Source organism: Octopus bimaculoides, chromosome 8, assembly GCF_001194135.2.
Source record: "Octopus bimaculoides isolate UCB-OBI-ISO-001 chromosome 8, ASM119413v2, whole genome shotgun sequence".
Lineage (NCBI taxonomy): Eukaryota > Metazoa > Mollusca > Cephalopoda > Octopoda > Octopodidae > Octopus > Octopus bimaculoides.
In genome coordinates, this window is record NC_068988.1 from 5,359,160 (window position 1) to 5,376,311 (window position 17,152).

Sequence of the window (17,152 nt, forward strand, 5' to 3'; positions counted from 1 at the left end):
CTTGTCTAGACTCAAATCCAAAGTAAAGAATTTATAGTTTTGAATTACATAAAAAAAGACTGGCATTCTTTATAGTTTGTCCGGTTCCACCCAGTCCCCCACCCTTCCTTCTAAAAGGACGCTGGTAACGATCACGCTCAAATGGTGCCATCTACATGCCATCAGCATGGAAGCCAGACAGCTGCTCTGGCAATGATCATACTCGGATGGTGCTGTTAGCGCTCCACTGGCACAGGTGCCAGTCATCGAATTTGGTTCAATTACGATTTCGATTTCACTTGACCCAACAGGTCTTCGCAAGCAGAGTTTAGTGTCCAATGAAAGAAAGGTTGGCATGGGAGTCGTCGAATTTGGTTCATGTAGTTTCTTTACAGGAAACCTGTTATGTTATGTTCGGGCGCTTTTTCTTTAAAACTTTATCCCTCTCTACACATTATCCTAGTATAAAGTTTCCTTGCATCCGTGGGGTTTGTAGTCACATAAGCTTCATAGAGACCTCACAAGTGCTGGTGGCATGGAAAAGAACACCCAGTGCATGCTGTAAAGTAGCTGGCGTTAGGAAGAGCATCCAGCTGTGTAGAGACCATTCCAAAGCAGACACTGGAGCACAATGCAGTCTTTGAGCCTATCAGATCCTGTGCAACCCGGGAATGAGGTAGAGGATAAGAGTAAAATAAAATTTTGAGGTAAACCACTATTAACACATACAAAAGTTATGTGTCTAGAATTGAGCTTAAAACAATAAAGGTTTGGAAGAACTGTTTAATCACATGTCTGGTAAAAGTCTCAAAATTCTGGCATAGTTATAAGGAAAAAAGATTATTTTAAAACTTTACTAAAAATTCAGCCACATCATGTTAATTTATATATATTTATGAAATGTAATTATTTTTATATAATTTTCACTGTTCATTAATGCAATAATTACTTTTTTCAATTTCAGAGCCCACGAACTGCTCAACCTGTGGTACAGTTTTCATGTACAGCATGTGAACCGTTAGTTATCGACAATCTCCCTTTTGATAAATATGAACTCGAGCCGTCACCACTAACTCAATATATCCTTGAACGTAAACAACCAAACAATTGTTGGCAAGTTAGTATTGTCAATAACTTTGTGTTTGTCATGATGACTTTTCAGGCAATAAATACCCCATATTAATGTCAAGCACCTTGTTTAACCGTCTGTTCCCAAATTTTCAATATAAGCATTCAATAATTTTATATTTAGAGAATACAAGATGGTTAGTGTAGAAAATAGGTTCAATTCAAAAATTAAATTGAAGCACAAATTATTTTGTTATCAGAGTGTAATATTATTTTAGTTGTCCCAACATGCAACTGACCAAACATTAAAAAAGCAAGACTCTGCTCCTTGTGAAGAGGTGTAACGTTTTGAGGGTTTCTAAATTCTTGAATATTTGTTGGGCAATTCATTAAGTGATTGTTATGAAACCTTTTGGCTTAGCATAAATTTTCATCCTTAAAATGCAAGTGACTTATTTTCCTCACTTCATAACTTATATATAAAAGATTGTACAGTAATCACTCGCCTTATCGCGACTCACCTATCGTGCCCTCAGTACAGCACGGATTTTGCTGGCTAATATATGTAAATTTATATTGCAGACTCCTCAGTATATCGCTGGTTTCTGCGGCTGATGGATATTTGTATTTTTTTAGAATTAAATAATTTCTGTGGTAAAATAAGCATTTTCACACCTAAAAATTGATAGAACTAAAAAACAAATACACTCAAAAATGATGATGAAAAGTAGTTGGAGGTTGAGGGTAATAGATGCAGTTAGTGACAGGACGAAAGAACATCAAACTTCCACTAATCTTTTTTATGTAATTATGTTGTACTGTATTTATATCATAGATAATTTCCCATTATAAAGAATATTTTTCTAAAGTTTTGGGTTTCTTTTTCTTGTCTCTAGGTATTTGTAAGTAACAGTGCCAAATTTGACTTCTGCCATCCATTTGGTTATGTAAAAGCTAGCAGTAACCTATCATGTGTTAACTTATTTGTGATGCCATATAACTATCCAGTACTGTTGCCACTGCTTGGTAAATATAAACTTTTATTTTTTTCTATTAAAATTAAATTTCTTTTCATATAGGCACAAGCATAGCTGTGTGGTTAAGATGTATGCTTCGCAACCATGTGGCACCAATTTTGAAATTGCTGCACGACACCTTAGGCAAGTGTCTTTTGCTGTAGTCTTGGGTTGAAAAAATGCCCTGTGAGTGAAGCTTGGTAGACAGAAACTGTGTGGAAGCCTGCTATATATGTGTTTGTGTTTTTGTTGACTGGTATGTTGAGTTGCATCCTTTAATATCAAAAATATAGCTGAGCAATTCAATGTGGTCAACTAAAATCACTTCAAGGCTATGTCTTAGCATGAGCATCGTATTGAGACTAAAATAAGTGTAACAACATCCAAATTGTTTTTTTATTTTTTATATTCTCAGATGAATTGTTCAAGGTTCATAAATCTAAACCTACCAAAAACTGGCGGCAACAATTTGACAGTTATTTGAAAACAATGCCTGTTTATTATGCTGGGGTAAGTTACTTAAAAAGCTATTTAATCAGCTTTCTGAAGCAATTTTTTCCTGACATAATGATCAGCTTAGTTTTATTTTACATATATATATATATATAATCAGTGCCAAAAGTCTTTTAATTCAGCTGCTATAGAAATGGTGTAGAGTTAGCATTTGAAAGAAGTGTGTGGTATGGAAACAACAGCATGTTGATACAATACTGTATAGGTGTCTCAGTGTACCTACTAAATTTTAATTGTTAATAAGATAGGAAAGGTTTGTTTCACTTTTTATCATTGTTCAAAATTTTTGAAATTTCTTTTATAATTAAGTAGTAGTATGAGAATTAGTGATTTTTTTTTTTTTTTTTTTTTTTTTTTTTTCTATAGTTGAACTCCTTAAATCTTATAAGATTATCCTTATAAGGCAAATTTGTCATTTTGGATGCACTTCACCCTTCACCCAATATTACTATAACACATTAACATTGCAGCTACAAGGAAACATATCAAGTACATTAAAATCCATCTCTGTATGCCCACATGTAGAAATAAAAAAATATTTGCTGGTATAATTCACCTTTTAGCTTCACCTGGCTCGAGAGAAAGGGTGATCGGAAATGAGGACAGAAACTGGTGTGCCACTGTAAAGGAGGTAGATGGTTACCTAAGCTGAGGGGGAAGAGTAGGAGACAATAAGAACACGAGAGAACAGAAAAAAGTGCCAGGCATACTCAAGGGTTGAGGATCAGAATATAAATGGGATGGTTGCATAAAAGAAGAGAGAAAAATGGTGGCAACTGAGGTAATAATATAGGCAGCAGGACATAGCCAAGGAAGCATGAGTGGAGAGTGGAGGGTGCAGTGAGTGGTGAAAATCTGGGTGTGTAGAGGGGTTGGGGGTACTACCAGATAGCAATGATACAATGAAAAGGATTGGAGAATGACAGGTAAGCATAGTGTGTGAAAGAAGAGATGTGAGAAAGAGAAGAGAATTGTAGTTTGGTGTGTTAAGGGAGGGTGTGTAAAAAGTTTTCTTGGAACACACAGCGCTTCTAGAACCAAGTTTTGCTGACATGGAGTGGGGTCTTCTCAAGAAACTTATATCACCAGACATCTCAGTTCATTTTCATTTCCTCGTGAGCCCCAACATCCAGAGATCAGAGCCTCAAGCTGTTGAAACCTTGCACAGCCCTGCAGTTCACTGGATCCTGTCAAACTGTCCAACCCATGCCAGCATGGAAAGCAGATGTTAAATTTCCAATTTCACATTCTGCCTCATCACACATTGCATACATACCACACTCTTTAACTACAACAAAGCTAGCTATGGCAAAGAGCACAGATCATAATAGTTTCCTTAGAATCAGCTATGCATTCTTAACCAACAACAAAGGAACCAGTACCTAGTTGCATCCATTTCCCCATGATTGTATGTATCTTGTATATTGGCTACTGAACATCTTTTTATAATTCATAATTCTATTAAAAACTGGCCAAATTACTTTACATAATGATATTTGTTTTTAACATGTTTCTGTAAGGGATTGTTTCCTCTACACACAATGCATATGATTCAAAGTCTTTTGTCAGCCTAATTGTACTCATCTACAATTTCATCTCAAGTTATTTTCAAAGATTTCAATTATTTTTTTATCATAAGTTAATAGCATTCTCTTTATTTTCTACAGCCTTTACGGAAAGCATTACAACGTATGGGTGCCCCAAGTCTGATCCCAGATAATATGGAAAATTGCCTCAGTTATAGTGTTATCACATACCTCAAAAAGTTGAAAAACCAGGTGATTACAAATTTAAGTTCATTTTATGCAACATAATTGGGTTCTCATTCTAGAAGTACAGACAAATGATTTCACTGAAAAGTATAAATATATTTTAATGTGCTTTCACAGTCAGTTAATCTCTATTAGTAAGTGTAACTAGTAAATATTTTCAACCAATTGACATTCAGTTCCACTGGATGTATCCTGTTTGACACTCACCTGTTATTGCACCATTCGGTGGTGTGAGCAGTCTGGAAATTTGAAGTATACTACATCTAATTTCTTGTTCATTCATAGAATCAAGCAAATGCAGTGGAAATAGGTATGGGGTGTGACCATAGAGGCTTAGATACATTTCTTCAGACTTTTCTTTTCTTTTTTTTAAATCCTGCACAGAATTTCTAGAGATATTGCTGTTGTGGCTATTTTAGTCTCATAATTTTGTTTGATTCTGTATGAATTTACAAAAAGACAAATCATCTCAGGATATTATTGATGTAGTTCTGTGGAGAGTTGTTTACAATGCATCTAAGTATTTGTAAATGTAGATACATTTAAACCCGTTCACCTTAAAAACATTGCTGTTTTATTACATGCATGAAAGTATTGACAGAACTTTGAAAACCGTTTTTGAAATTCTGAGAATATTACACTGGAAATATGGGGGCCACCAAAGAACTCGTCTGTGTTCAAATAATTGATTTAAACCAACCATGAGCAAACTGCAGCCTGCAAGACTTTCTGAATGGCACACCTAATGAATAATGATAAGCCGTGTTTCATGTGCCCTGCTTCTCAAAAAAGGTTTCTCATACTGATTTAAAACATCCATTTTTCGTCATAATGGCATGGTTTTTCACACTATAAGCAAGTCATAATTTCCCTCACTCTTCTCTCACCTCAGTTGTGTGATTCAATAACTTTACATCTGGCCTCAGCTCTCCCTTCTATGTCCTGTTTTTCATGTAATTCAATGCTTGCGAGTGTTTGACCATGAGTGAGGTGGAACATTTCAGTTTTACAAGGAGCTGTTGTGTCACTTTCATTTCATGTGGTAATTGTTTAGACCACCAATGTTATTCTCAAACTGTAACAGCTTAACTGCATTGTTAATATTTATGATATATCTAAATATACATGGAGAAAAACAATAAAACATGTATAATTAACCTGATTGTCATAAATATATCCCGTCTCCACTTACATATTAAGAAATCACCTAAACAAAATCTGAAACGTGAAAATGAAATATAAAATACTTACATCTAGTTATCTCCATTGATATACTGAAACTAATGGTTATTGATAGTAAAAAATTATTATGCAGCTATATATATATATATATATATATATATGTATATATAGAGAAAGGTAGCTTTATTTAGTTCATATATTCTTCTATCTGCATCTCTATACTTCTGTAGTTTCTGTGGTGTGGTTCGGGCCAAACTAATAAAAACTAACAACAATTTTCTCAGTGCCAAAGTGGATGTGCCAATACTTCCATAACCTTTAAATGACCATATAAAGTTTATTTGAAATTTTCTTTCGAATTTTTGATGAACATTTTATTAAAATTTTATACATCTGGAAAACAAGCCCTCCTCAAAATGATTAGTGATTGAATTGTTGATTTATGTCCAGAATATATTTTGTATCATTGAGAAATAGGTAGATACTCAATAAAGAATTAAATAAAAGAAACATTTAATGAATCAAAATACTAATTAGTTTTATCTATGTTTATTTCTATACACAACAATATATGTGTGTTACAAGACACAGGCAGGAAATTTTGACAATCAAACAATGTCTGTGTAGACAATATTTTTAGTGAATTTAACACTTTCATAATTGGGATGCCTGTGAGATCCTCTTGGTAGAGTAAACTGACTTTGACCAGTAAAAATCTTTCTGAGGAGTGCTCAATTCTACTGAGAGCAATATGCAACTGACCATTGTGTGAATGTGTGAAGAAAGTAACTTATTAAAATTAAAAAATGGAACATTTCATAAATTTTCTTGAAAGAAATTTAAAGAACAGAGATTCATCATTTTCTTCCATATATGCATACACATGTACATACATGCAGAAGGAGAGAGAGCAAGAATGGGGTGTATTGGGTGGAAGATTGAGGTAAAAACTGCGATAGATCTCTACCACTGCATCGCATCACTTTGTCAAATTATACATTCTTCGTTCATGACGAACTATTCATTAATGAACTTTAAAATGACCGCAAGTAAATAATTATCCAATTATTTTCTGAAATTGATGGGATGGAGAAAGTGCCCGAGTCATCTAAGTAACTTGTGTATTGGGTGAGAGATCAAAGTAAAAACAGTGATTGAAAGGCAGAGGTAGATAGAAAGATAGATAGATGGCTTTTCTTATTGTGAAGTAACTTCTTAAAATTTACAAGTTTTCTTAAGAGAAATTCAAAGAGAGGAGGTTCATTATTTTCTTTGTATTTTGTAATAAATTTTCAAAAGTGGTAGCTTAATGTCTTTAAAGATCATGTTGGGAAATAATGTGTATGTCTATGTACATAAATAGAAGAAAAAGGGAGAATGAGAAAGAGGTGGAAAGTAGTGAAAGAAACCCAAAGTTATGTGACAGATAGGTTTGACAAAAGCTATTATATCAATTATTATTTTTGCATGTCTGCTAGATAGATGTAAATATAAATAAATCTGTTATTAATTTAAGTTAATTTGTAAATCTTTTACAGCCATAATTTGATACAAACTTTTTTTTTTTTTTGTTTTTGTTCAAATTTCATTTCATTGTTACTTAGGCTAAGATTGAAATGGACCGTTTAATAGCTTCCGTTGGTCAAAAGTTGCCTCCACCAGATGGACTTAAAGTAAATTTAAGGTAATTTGTAAGAATTTTTTTTTTCTTTTTTGTCTCATGAGGAAAGAGCTGGCTTTTTAACTGTCGCAGCCCCTTCAAGACTAGTGAAACTGATGCAGTTGCTGCTCAATTTAAGCGTCTGTAATATTTACATTGCAGGAAAGATGTGACTGGGAAGGGAACTACAGAGAGAAAGGTTTATATTCTGAACAGTGGGCCAGTAGTGAAATTTTATTTTCATTGCCCCTTGTATGGTTTTAGGCAAGGACTTACACAAGAACAGCCCTGAATCTTAACAGAACACATTCACAATAGCTGCAACTTTATATTTAATCTCAACAAATTAGTAATAACACTACAAGAATTTGTCTTGTTGCATCTTCTGCTGTATGCTGCCCCAATAAGTATTTGCTCTCCCTCACCCACACTCTTACTCTTTTACATCAACCTACTTACTTGTCCCCTCTAGCAATGTGCATTCCTATGCACATGTTACTTCACTTCACACTAAATTTCCACACACAAATGTTATGTACATGCAGCCTTGATCCCTCATCTCAAACATGAAGTTAGGTCCTTGAACAGAAGCTGTAAAAATATTTCCCTGTGGGAGTGTATCCATGTTTCCTTCAACACCACATAGACACAACCATTGCACGTCCATTTAGTCATGCTAACCTGTGTTGGACAGGTCTTCTCTGGTCGTGTCTTGCACCATTCAACATCCTGAGATCAGCCATCACCACTTTTTCCCATGTTGGCTTTGGTTTTCCATTTCCACCAGTTCCTTTCACATGAATTGTGTGATAATTCTTTATCTAACTATCATCATTCATACAAATACAATCCCCTCTCTTGCACATTACAACTGATTTCATTTATGCACAGTTTTCCTCTGTTTTGTGTGTTCTGTCTAGACCAGAATGATTAACATGTTTGTCTGCAAACTCTTGATCTGTCTTCAACTGCCTAAAACTGCCCTCTTATATTGCTGGACTTCAATCTACAACCCATGGCTTTACACTTTTCTTTATCCTTCCAAATAAGGATGCTTGAGTAAGAAGGGATTGCATCAAATCTTTTTATTCAAAGTATGCTGTCCCCTGTTTCCCATCATCACTCCCCTTTTATTACAAGCTTGACTCTTCATCACCCATACTCTCCTTAATATTTCTATACTACCAGCTGCCATTCCCTTGACCTCGGGTCATTCATTACTGACATCCATCACACTCTTTTTACCTACAAACATGTAGTTGCCACTTATTCTGTGCCGTTTCTGTCTTTCCCATTTCTCCCAAATTCTACACCCCCACCCCGCCTTACTCTCTTTTTTTTTTTTTGTCTCCCTCATCCTAATTTGTATTGCACAATTATCCTCTTTTCTACCCATTTTATGGGTTGCTGAGTTCTGAACAAATGAAGTCTTCGTAGAGTAGAGGAGATTCTGCTAGAAGTGTTGTTGGTACTTTGATAAAATGCATCCAATACAAAGTAGTTGACAAACAAGCAGAGACCTCATGAAGTCAATGGAGCCTTGGTCTTGTTTTGTCAAGGACATTATAACTTTTCTTGTGCAGGTGCCACAAGAAGAATGTAGTCAGTCTACTTTGTAATGATGCTTTGGAGCATATTAACTGCAAATAAGAACTGTCTTGAACAGTGATGACCCATGGAAAGTGAACATATGATGATGATGATGTGAATTAAATTGGCATGAAGAAATGAGAATTCAATTTACACTGCTAGATAATAATTTAATTCCAAAAATTTAAGCTTCTGTATCTTTTTCTTTTTACTGTTTTTTTTTCACTTAGAACAAAAGCTTCAATTGTCCAACGGAAAGACTTCAACCAACTTCTGCAGACAATGGGAGGAAACATGAGCAACTTGCGACAAGAATTGTTTGACTACAACACTTTTACAGTTGCTGTTCAGGACCCAGAAATCAAGCCTCAGTACTTCAGGTATTGTATTTTAGCAGGTTCTTTTTTCCTTCTCTTTCACATTTCCACCATGGAAATATGGAATACTTTTCTAATTATTTTATTAATTTAATTTTAACATTTAATATCGATTTTTCCATGTTGAAATGTCTATAGATTTGCTCTTCTTTTTGTCTTTGTTTCAATTCTGTTTGTGCTAATGTTCATTAGTTTGCATTTCTTCCTACTCAGTTTTATTTTCACCACAACTGACATCAGAAATATTAGTATCTGTCTTAAGTCACAGTAAAATTGGAATATTTTCTCTCTATATTTTCAATATCCTTCAAAGATAAAAAGCTTTAAATTCACAAAGCAAGTTCTGTATTGGTGGTTCAGAGGGAAGGAATATTTAAACTTTCTATCTAAAATTACATGCCAAAAGTTACTAGTGATTGTAAAATGGTTTTTATTTGATCATTAGAAATTTCCATGGCACTACAGGATATTTTGCATGAATTATCTTCTTACCAGTTTGCATGAATAACTTTGTTATCAAAGCACAGCAACTCCCGATTAGGGGCTTAAAGAGTTAATTAATAATTGTTTTCTAATATAAAATTCCTATGAAATGTGGAATATTGAATTGGAATAAAATGGTTTTGGAGCATATGTATTAATCTTTAAAATAAGTGGTAAATGGAATTATTTCTAAAACAATATCTCATGAATCTTTTTAACTTTTGTGGAAATTTCCAAAATTTATCTTTAGCATAAAACAAATCATGATGGTTTTCACTTTCTTAAAAAAATTGAATTTTTCAAGCACAAAACCAAGCGCATACATTGTTTAAACAGAAGCGTGCATAAACAAAGACATGTCATTTCACTTATGCATAAATCATTTTAAAATAAATACATTTCAGAAATCCATTTGATATTCCCAGAAAGAATTTATTAGATCAGATTTCAAGAATGAGAACTAATTTTTTACAAGTTTCCCCACAGAACTCTAAACTTATTGATGATGGTAAGTTCTTAACTGCTTTTACTTTTATAAGTGAAAATACATATCAATGTTGAGTATCAGTCAATATTCATGATCTCCACAGTACCACTCAAATATCTGGATAGTACTGCTGCTACGATGCACGCTCACACACACACATTCATAATTGTGGTTTACAAAAAAACCCATCTAAATCCCCATGATATACCAATCATCTCGTACTTGTCCCTGCTAGTTTTCATTTGACAAACTTATATCACTACCACCAAAACTTACTTCATACACAAACCAACCAACCGGTTTGTCTTCAGTCTGATCATTGAGGGGAAAGCTGGAGGCCTATAGCTGAGATGTTGAAAAGAATCACTGTACTAGATAATTATGCAATACAGGATGGTGTTATCTGCAATGACTGTTGTAGCAGTATTATAAACAGATACACTGGACGAGAACAGTTAAAGTGCTGTGTTTTGTTAGTAGAGTGTACATGTAGCAGAGGAAGAGATGCAAAGAAATAGGGTTTGGATGTTTGGTGTCACAGATAACATGAAATGACATTTCAAACTTGCTATCCTGATGTACACCATTGTGAAAAAATGATTCTATGAGGTTGTTATTGTCTTATTACTGTGATTCATAGTTTTGAGTCCAAAGAAGAGAAACAATTGCCACTATCTTTGTAGCCCCAACCTCATTAATGCAGTCAATGGGACGACATTTAGTACGGAGAGGCTGGATAAGTTCAAGAGTTTTGATCATTGGGAGGAAGGATTAGCATAAATGTTTAAAACAGGATTTGAACACCAAGGCAAGAAGATGACAAAGGAATGGCCAGCAGGGTAATTGGGTGGATTTAGTCTACATAATATTTTGCCATTTAGCCCAAGGTCAGATCTATGGGCAAGGCATTCTATCTGTAATCAGCTCATCTTTTTTTTTTTAAACACAGAATCTAGGACTATATTATGTAGTGCTGTTTGAGGGATATTTGGCTGCTATTGCATGAAGTCAAGCAACTGCATAGAGGCTGCTTCATTATGTTTCATTTTTAGAGTTGTTCAGACACTTATTTCCCATTATAAAGTGGGACAACAGCAGGAGTTTTTGGGGTTTTTTTTTCCTTTCTTTCTTCAGATGCAATCTACAATGGTTGTTTATAGCAGTTCTCCAATATTGTCTCCTTTATTGCTGCTGCATTATTCTAATGTGGTTCACATATTTGCTTCATAGAGGGTCAACAACTGTTCAAACCCAAAGTATCTTCAAGAACTGAAGAAACAGCTGAACGTTTGTGGTGCAGTCATTATGAGTGTATTATAAATATGTAGTCACCATGAAAGATCATTAGGGATTGTGTGGCATGTTTGAAGTAGAACGAAAGAAGCAAGATGACCAGTTTCATCAAATAAATGCATGCTTAATGGGAGGTGTTTAGTTCTGGTGCTGGAGGTAGTTGAATGTCAATAATGCCATAGCTTTCATTGACATTTTTTAAAGTAACGTTTATTGAAGGAAATCTACTTTGGTTGTAAAAAGTAGACAGATGGATTATAGCGAATCATTTAGAATTGTCTCTCTGTCTCCTCACTTGCTCATTTGAAATATTAAGAGTTTCAAGCTGGGAATGTCAGCCATTGTTTCGCATTTCTATACATTGGGATGGATGTCCATACAGACAAAAAAAAATGTTGACTTTGGTGTGCGAAAGAGTCTTGTCAAGAATACATTTTGTGAGTAGGTGAGAAATGGGTAAACCGTGTTGACTGATTATTGTGCTTAACTGAAGTCATTGTAGAGGTTTATGCATCTGTTTTCTGTTTCGTGACAGACATACCTGCTTAAGAAAATATGTTTCAGGATCTTAGAATTGCTTCTCTTAAAAATTCCTTTCACAATAACTGCTCTGGATACAGAAGTCTTTAGAACTTGCTCAAAGTATATTTGTCAAAGTTGCTCTGTCTTATCCTGTTCTTAATGTTTTAAGAGTTGAAATATATTCAAGATCATCATCATCATTTAATGTCCGCTTTCCATGCTGGCATGGGTTGAACAGTTTGACTGAGGTCTGGAGGGCCAGCAGCTGCACCAGGCTCCAATCTGATCTGGCAGAGTTTCTACAACTGGATGCCCTTCCTAACGCCAACCACTTCGAGAGTGTAGTGGATACTTTTATGCACCACCGGCACGAGGGCCAGTTAGGCGATACTGGTAACAGCCATGCTCAAATGGTGTTTTTTATGTGCCACCTGCACAGGAGCCAGTCCAGCAGCACTGGCAACGATCACACTCAGATGGTGCTTTTAACGTTCCACTGGCACAGGTGCCAGTCAGGCGGTGCTGTCATTGGCCACGTCAGCAATTTTGATTGTAATTTCACTTGCCTGAATACATCTGCGCAAGCAACACATAAGTAGGCTTGTTACACCTCTGGCATGGGCCACAGGTTATGGTCTCACTTGGCTTGCAGGTCTTCTCAAGCACAGCATATTTCCAAAGGTCTCGGTCACTAGCCATTGCCTCAGTAAGGCCCAATGTTCAAAGGTCGTGCTTCACCACCTCATCCCAGGTCTTCCTGGATTTACCTCTTCCACAGATTCCCTCAACTGATAGGGTGTGACACTTTTTCACACAGCTGTCCTCATCTATTCATACCACAAATCCATACCAGCGCAGTCATCTCTCTTACACACCGCATCTGATGCTTCTTAGGTTCAACTTTTCTCTCAGGGCGCTAACACTCTGTCATGAATGCACACTGATATTACACATCCAGCGGAGCATACTGGCTTCGTTCCTTGCAAGCTTACACATGTCCTTAGCAGTCACCACCCATGTTTCACTGCAAGATCCTAGAAGATAAATTAAACACTATGTGAGTTCATTGGATTGATTTCAATTAAATTGAAATAACAGTTTTACTTAATTACAATTCTTTCCCTCTTCCTGTTGTGGGTTCAGGAAAATACTCTTTCAAATATGGGGCTGACTTTTTAATGTTCGATGTGATCAAGAGGTTTATATGCCTCTGTTGTAGCCTTACTCTTAGCAGCTCCTGTGACCATTTATGTATAGACCTATGCTATGCTCATTTCTATGCACACATTGCTTGTTGAGTATAATGAGTGTTTGGGTTGGAGAACAACTATTTGTAAATCGTTTCTTTATATCTGCTGGAAATGCTATGTGATACTGAGGTAAACAAGTTCATCCTCGCAAAGAGTTCAACTGTATTTTCCTCCAAAGCACCTGAATACAATGATCTGTTAATTCTGATTCATTTCCTGTTTGCTAATGCAGCTCTTAATTGTTAAAACAAATGATCTGATTAAGTTTATGATGAAAACATAGAGGATCACACTTACTTAGGAGTGGTGGATCTTTTGATTTTTCAAGAACTTGAAGAAGTCTTATTAATAGCTATATGTCCATGGCATTGCTCTCTAGTAAAAGCAAAACCACCAAGTGCATATTGTATTGAACTACCAATTCCTTGCAGGGATTTTCTTTGTATAGCTCTGTGAAGGTGGGGATATCTAGCAAATCTTGGACCCGTATTCTGTTGCAGTGGAGATGTGTGTCCTACCATGAAAGTGGAGAGTGAGCTAATTTTCAATCAAAAAAAAATATTTCTATAAGAGTGTCCAGCTGTGGAAACCATACCAAAGCTAACATTAGGGTTTAACATGGCCCTGTGCCTCACCAGTTCCTCTCAAACCATTTAACCCATGCCAGCATAGTAAACAGACATTAAATAATGATGATATTGTACATTAGAATGTATCTCCATTAGTAATTTTTTTATTTTTTTTTTTATTGCCAAATTTATATTGAGTTTTCATTCACTTTCTTTTAATTACAGACTACATTCATAGCATTCCAGTTCAGCAAATGGGTAATTATCAAGAATATCTCAAGAAGATGCCTGCCACATTAAGAGAAATTGAGACACAGCCAGTCAGGTTACACATGTTTGGAAATCCATTTAAAGTAAACAAAGTAAGTTATTTTTGGAAACATTTGTTGATTTTTATTGAATGGCCAGCTGTTGTAGGTAGTGTATATTTGATTAACAAAAGTATAGTTCTCTTGTATATTTTATCAATAGTAGAATTGAAGTACAAAAGCTAGTTACTGTAAATTTTGGACCCCTCTACTATATAAATATATTTGTTAATATGAACCAAATGCTTGATAAGTTCCAGGTGTTACATCTTGGAGCTTCTAAAGCATTGGTATATGATACTGCATTCTATATCAAGATAAGATTAAAATACCTGTCTGATTTCAAATTCCAATCCTATTGAGTTAAGAAAGCAATGGGAATTCCTTCCCTGTTACCTCCAACTATTAATCGGCACTTTGAATTAAACCATCTTGATGCCAGACAGCTATAACAAATACACTCTGACATGTGAAAATGGTTTGAGCTTGGTGCAGCTCTCCAGCTTACCATTTTCAGTCAAACCATCTAACCCATACCAGCATGGAAAACGGATGCTAAATGATGGTGATTGTGGTGGTGGTGATGGCAGCAACACTATTAAAATTAATGTAATACTTAAGATTGGCCAAATCTGTCCTACAAAAGGCTTTGCAGGGTTTAGTTATATATCTTCTCATTCTGAATTCAACTTCCTCTGAGGTCAACTTTGCCTTTCATCTTTTCAGAGTTGACAAAATACTTACCAGTATAGAACTGGTTCGATTTGATCAACTGTATTCTTCTGCCACTGCCATCCACCACAGCAAGATTATGATCTTGTGTTTGTTTGTTTGTTAGAAATAAATATTTAGGTTTACGGTTTATTTGCATTTTAGAATATTATGATTGATGAAGCTGATGAAGCTGTCTTCGGACAACAGTCTCGGAGCAAGAAAACTTCCCAAGACACACTTGTTAATTCGTTGCCAAGAAAAAGAAAACCAGGTAAGTATATCCTATAAAACTGTTGAACCTAGCTTTTTCTCATTAAGTTATTTTCATTTAAAATACAAAAGCAAATTCATGAAAGTGATTGATTACTTGTTATTACTGACCCCAGCATCATTATCTTCCAAAAGGGTGTGTTGAGACGATAATTGCTGAGTTTTGAAGTAGTAAAGTGTAAAGATGATATTGGAATACCTGTGTGTGTAAAGTTTGCAATGTATTTTAAAGTATTGAATAGTAAAGTTTTTTTTTCTTGTATATCTTATATGTTTTTGTTGAATAATTTTTTCTGTTGTATTTTTGTCTTTAAAAAAAAACCCTTTTTTTCCATAGGTCCTTTACCAAGAGATCTTCCCATCAAACGGCCAGCATCGCCTTCGATTATGACAGAAGCTGCTGCTGTCTCCTCACCGCCTGTTTGTCCAAAGACTGAAAATAATCTGAAAGTTGAAAATTCTTCTGGTAAATGTTTTATTCTAATAAATTGATTCTCCTTAAAATGTAATTTGTCATTTTTATTTAAGAGAGTGGTAGATTAATATAATAGTTTTTCCTTCATTTACAGAGGATACATCACTTCCTAATCCTTGGGTCAATTTACAAGAAGAAATACCAATGGATACAAACCATGTTAATGAACTCTCTGTCAGTCCATATCAACTTGATCAGTCAAATCAAATAGAATCTTTAAAAACTGATATAGAAGTTCAATGCTCAGAATTTACAAACTTAAATAACAATCCAAATCATAAATTGGAATCTATTCATTGGAACCATAATGCAAAATTGAGAATTATTTTATACAAGGAACTGAGAAAGCCTGGTAAAAGTAAGTATAATCATTTTCGCTTTGGGCAACAACATTTATTCAATCGATTCTCATAGAAATAACTGCTCAAAGGTTTTAGCTTCTTCATTGCCTAACATTTCTACTTATTTCATTTGTTATGATGATGTGCAAGCCTAATAGGAAATGCTTTTTGCCTCAACATTTTCTCTTTGCTTTTTGTATATTTATTTTTGTTTTTAATATTTTGCAGATTATGATAAATTTTTCCAGTATTTGAATTCTATGAAGGGTACACTGAATATGAAAGTAAAATTTATCAAAGATCTAGTTGGAGAGGCAGCGCGGTTTAAAAAGAGGCGGTTGATCCAACATTTGGAAAAATTTGAATTGTCAATGACAGAGTGTGAGACTAAATGCAATCGGAAATTTCAAGTTCGAACAAATGATGTTCATTCTTTATGTTGATATCATTGCAATCTAGGATTATTATTATTATCATCATCATTATTATAATTTCATATTTATATAACATATTTCCTTTTATAATAAAGAAACTTGCTGCACATACAAGATCAGTTCTGTGTTCTTAAATTACTAAACTTTGTTTCCAGAAATTGTGATAAAGAAATGGTATCAAAATTTATTTCTATAATGAAAAAATTCTATGTATTTTTGTGTTTATTTTATTATTACTGTTCTTTGACTTTGAAGAGGATTTAGTAATCTATTAAAACTAACCTCCTTTCTCTTTTAGCTTCTTGATTTTCGTGTTCACTTTGGGAGTGTTATGAAGCCTCTTCATTTACTTTTGTTCCGAAAACATATTAGTATATATGTGTGTATGTACATGTATATATACAGTGGTTGGACAAAATAATGGAAACACCTTGAAATTTCAAACAAATTTATTTTAATATGGAGTAGGACCACCTTTGGCAGTAATTACAGCTTGAATTCTATGAGGTATGCATTCATGCAAGGTTCAAATTGTTTCCAAAGGAATTTTTGTCCATTCTTCAGCTAAAACAGTCTCCAGTTCTTGTAGTGATGATGGTGGAGGATATCGACTCCTTACTTGTTTTTCTAAAATGCACCGTAAATGTTCAATAATATTGGGATCTAGGGACTGTTGTGGCCAGATAAGATGTTCAACTTCACTAGAATGTTCCTCATGCCATTCAGTAACAACTTTAGCTGTGTGAATTGATGCATTATCATCCCGAAAGATTGCTTTTCCCTCCGGAAACAGTTCCGTAACCATAGACTAAACTTGATCAGATAAAATGCTTAAATAGTCTTGACTAT

At 34.7% G+C, this 17,152-nt stretch overlaps 1 protein-coding gene across 1 annotated transcript in view; it reads left to right on the forward strand.

Annotated features, from left to right (window-relative positions):
• Window positions 1-16,422, forward strand: part of LOC106878899 (integrator complex subunit 6) — a 25,620-nt gene extending 9,198 nt beyond the window's left edge. The window contains exons 8-19 of the mRNA XM_014928248.2: window positions 944-1,096; window positions 1,944-2,073; window positions 2,479-2,573; window positions 4,244-4,354; window positions 7,135-7,214; window positions 9,011-9,160; window positions 10,045-10,148; window positions 13,987-14,123; window positions 14,946-15,054; window positions 15,391-15,519; window positions 15,623-15,886; window positions 16,098-16,422. Of these exons, the coding sequence (XP_014783734.1) occupies window positions 944-1,096; window positions 1,944-2,073; window positions 2,479-2,573; window positions 4,244-4,354; window positions 7,135-7,214; window positions 9,011-9,160; window positions 10,045-10,148; window positions 13,987-14,123; window positions 14,946-15,054; window positions 15,391-15,519; window positions 15,623-15,886; window positions 16,098-16,312 (1,677 nt within the window). The 3' untranslated portion in view covers window positions 16,313-16,422. The remainder of the gene's footprint in view (window positions 1-943; window positions 1,097-1,943; window positions 2,074-2,478; window positions 2,574-4,243; window positions 4,355-7,134; window positions 7,215-9,010; window positions 9,161-10,044; window positions 10,149-13,986; window positions 14,124-14,945; window positions 15,055-15,390; window positions 15,520-15,622; window positions 15,887-16,097) is intronic.
• Window positions 16,423-17,152: the final 730 nt, after the last annotated feature.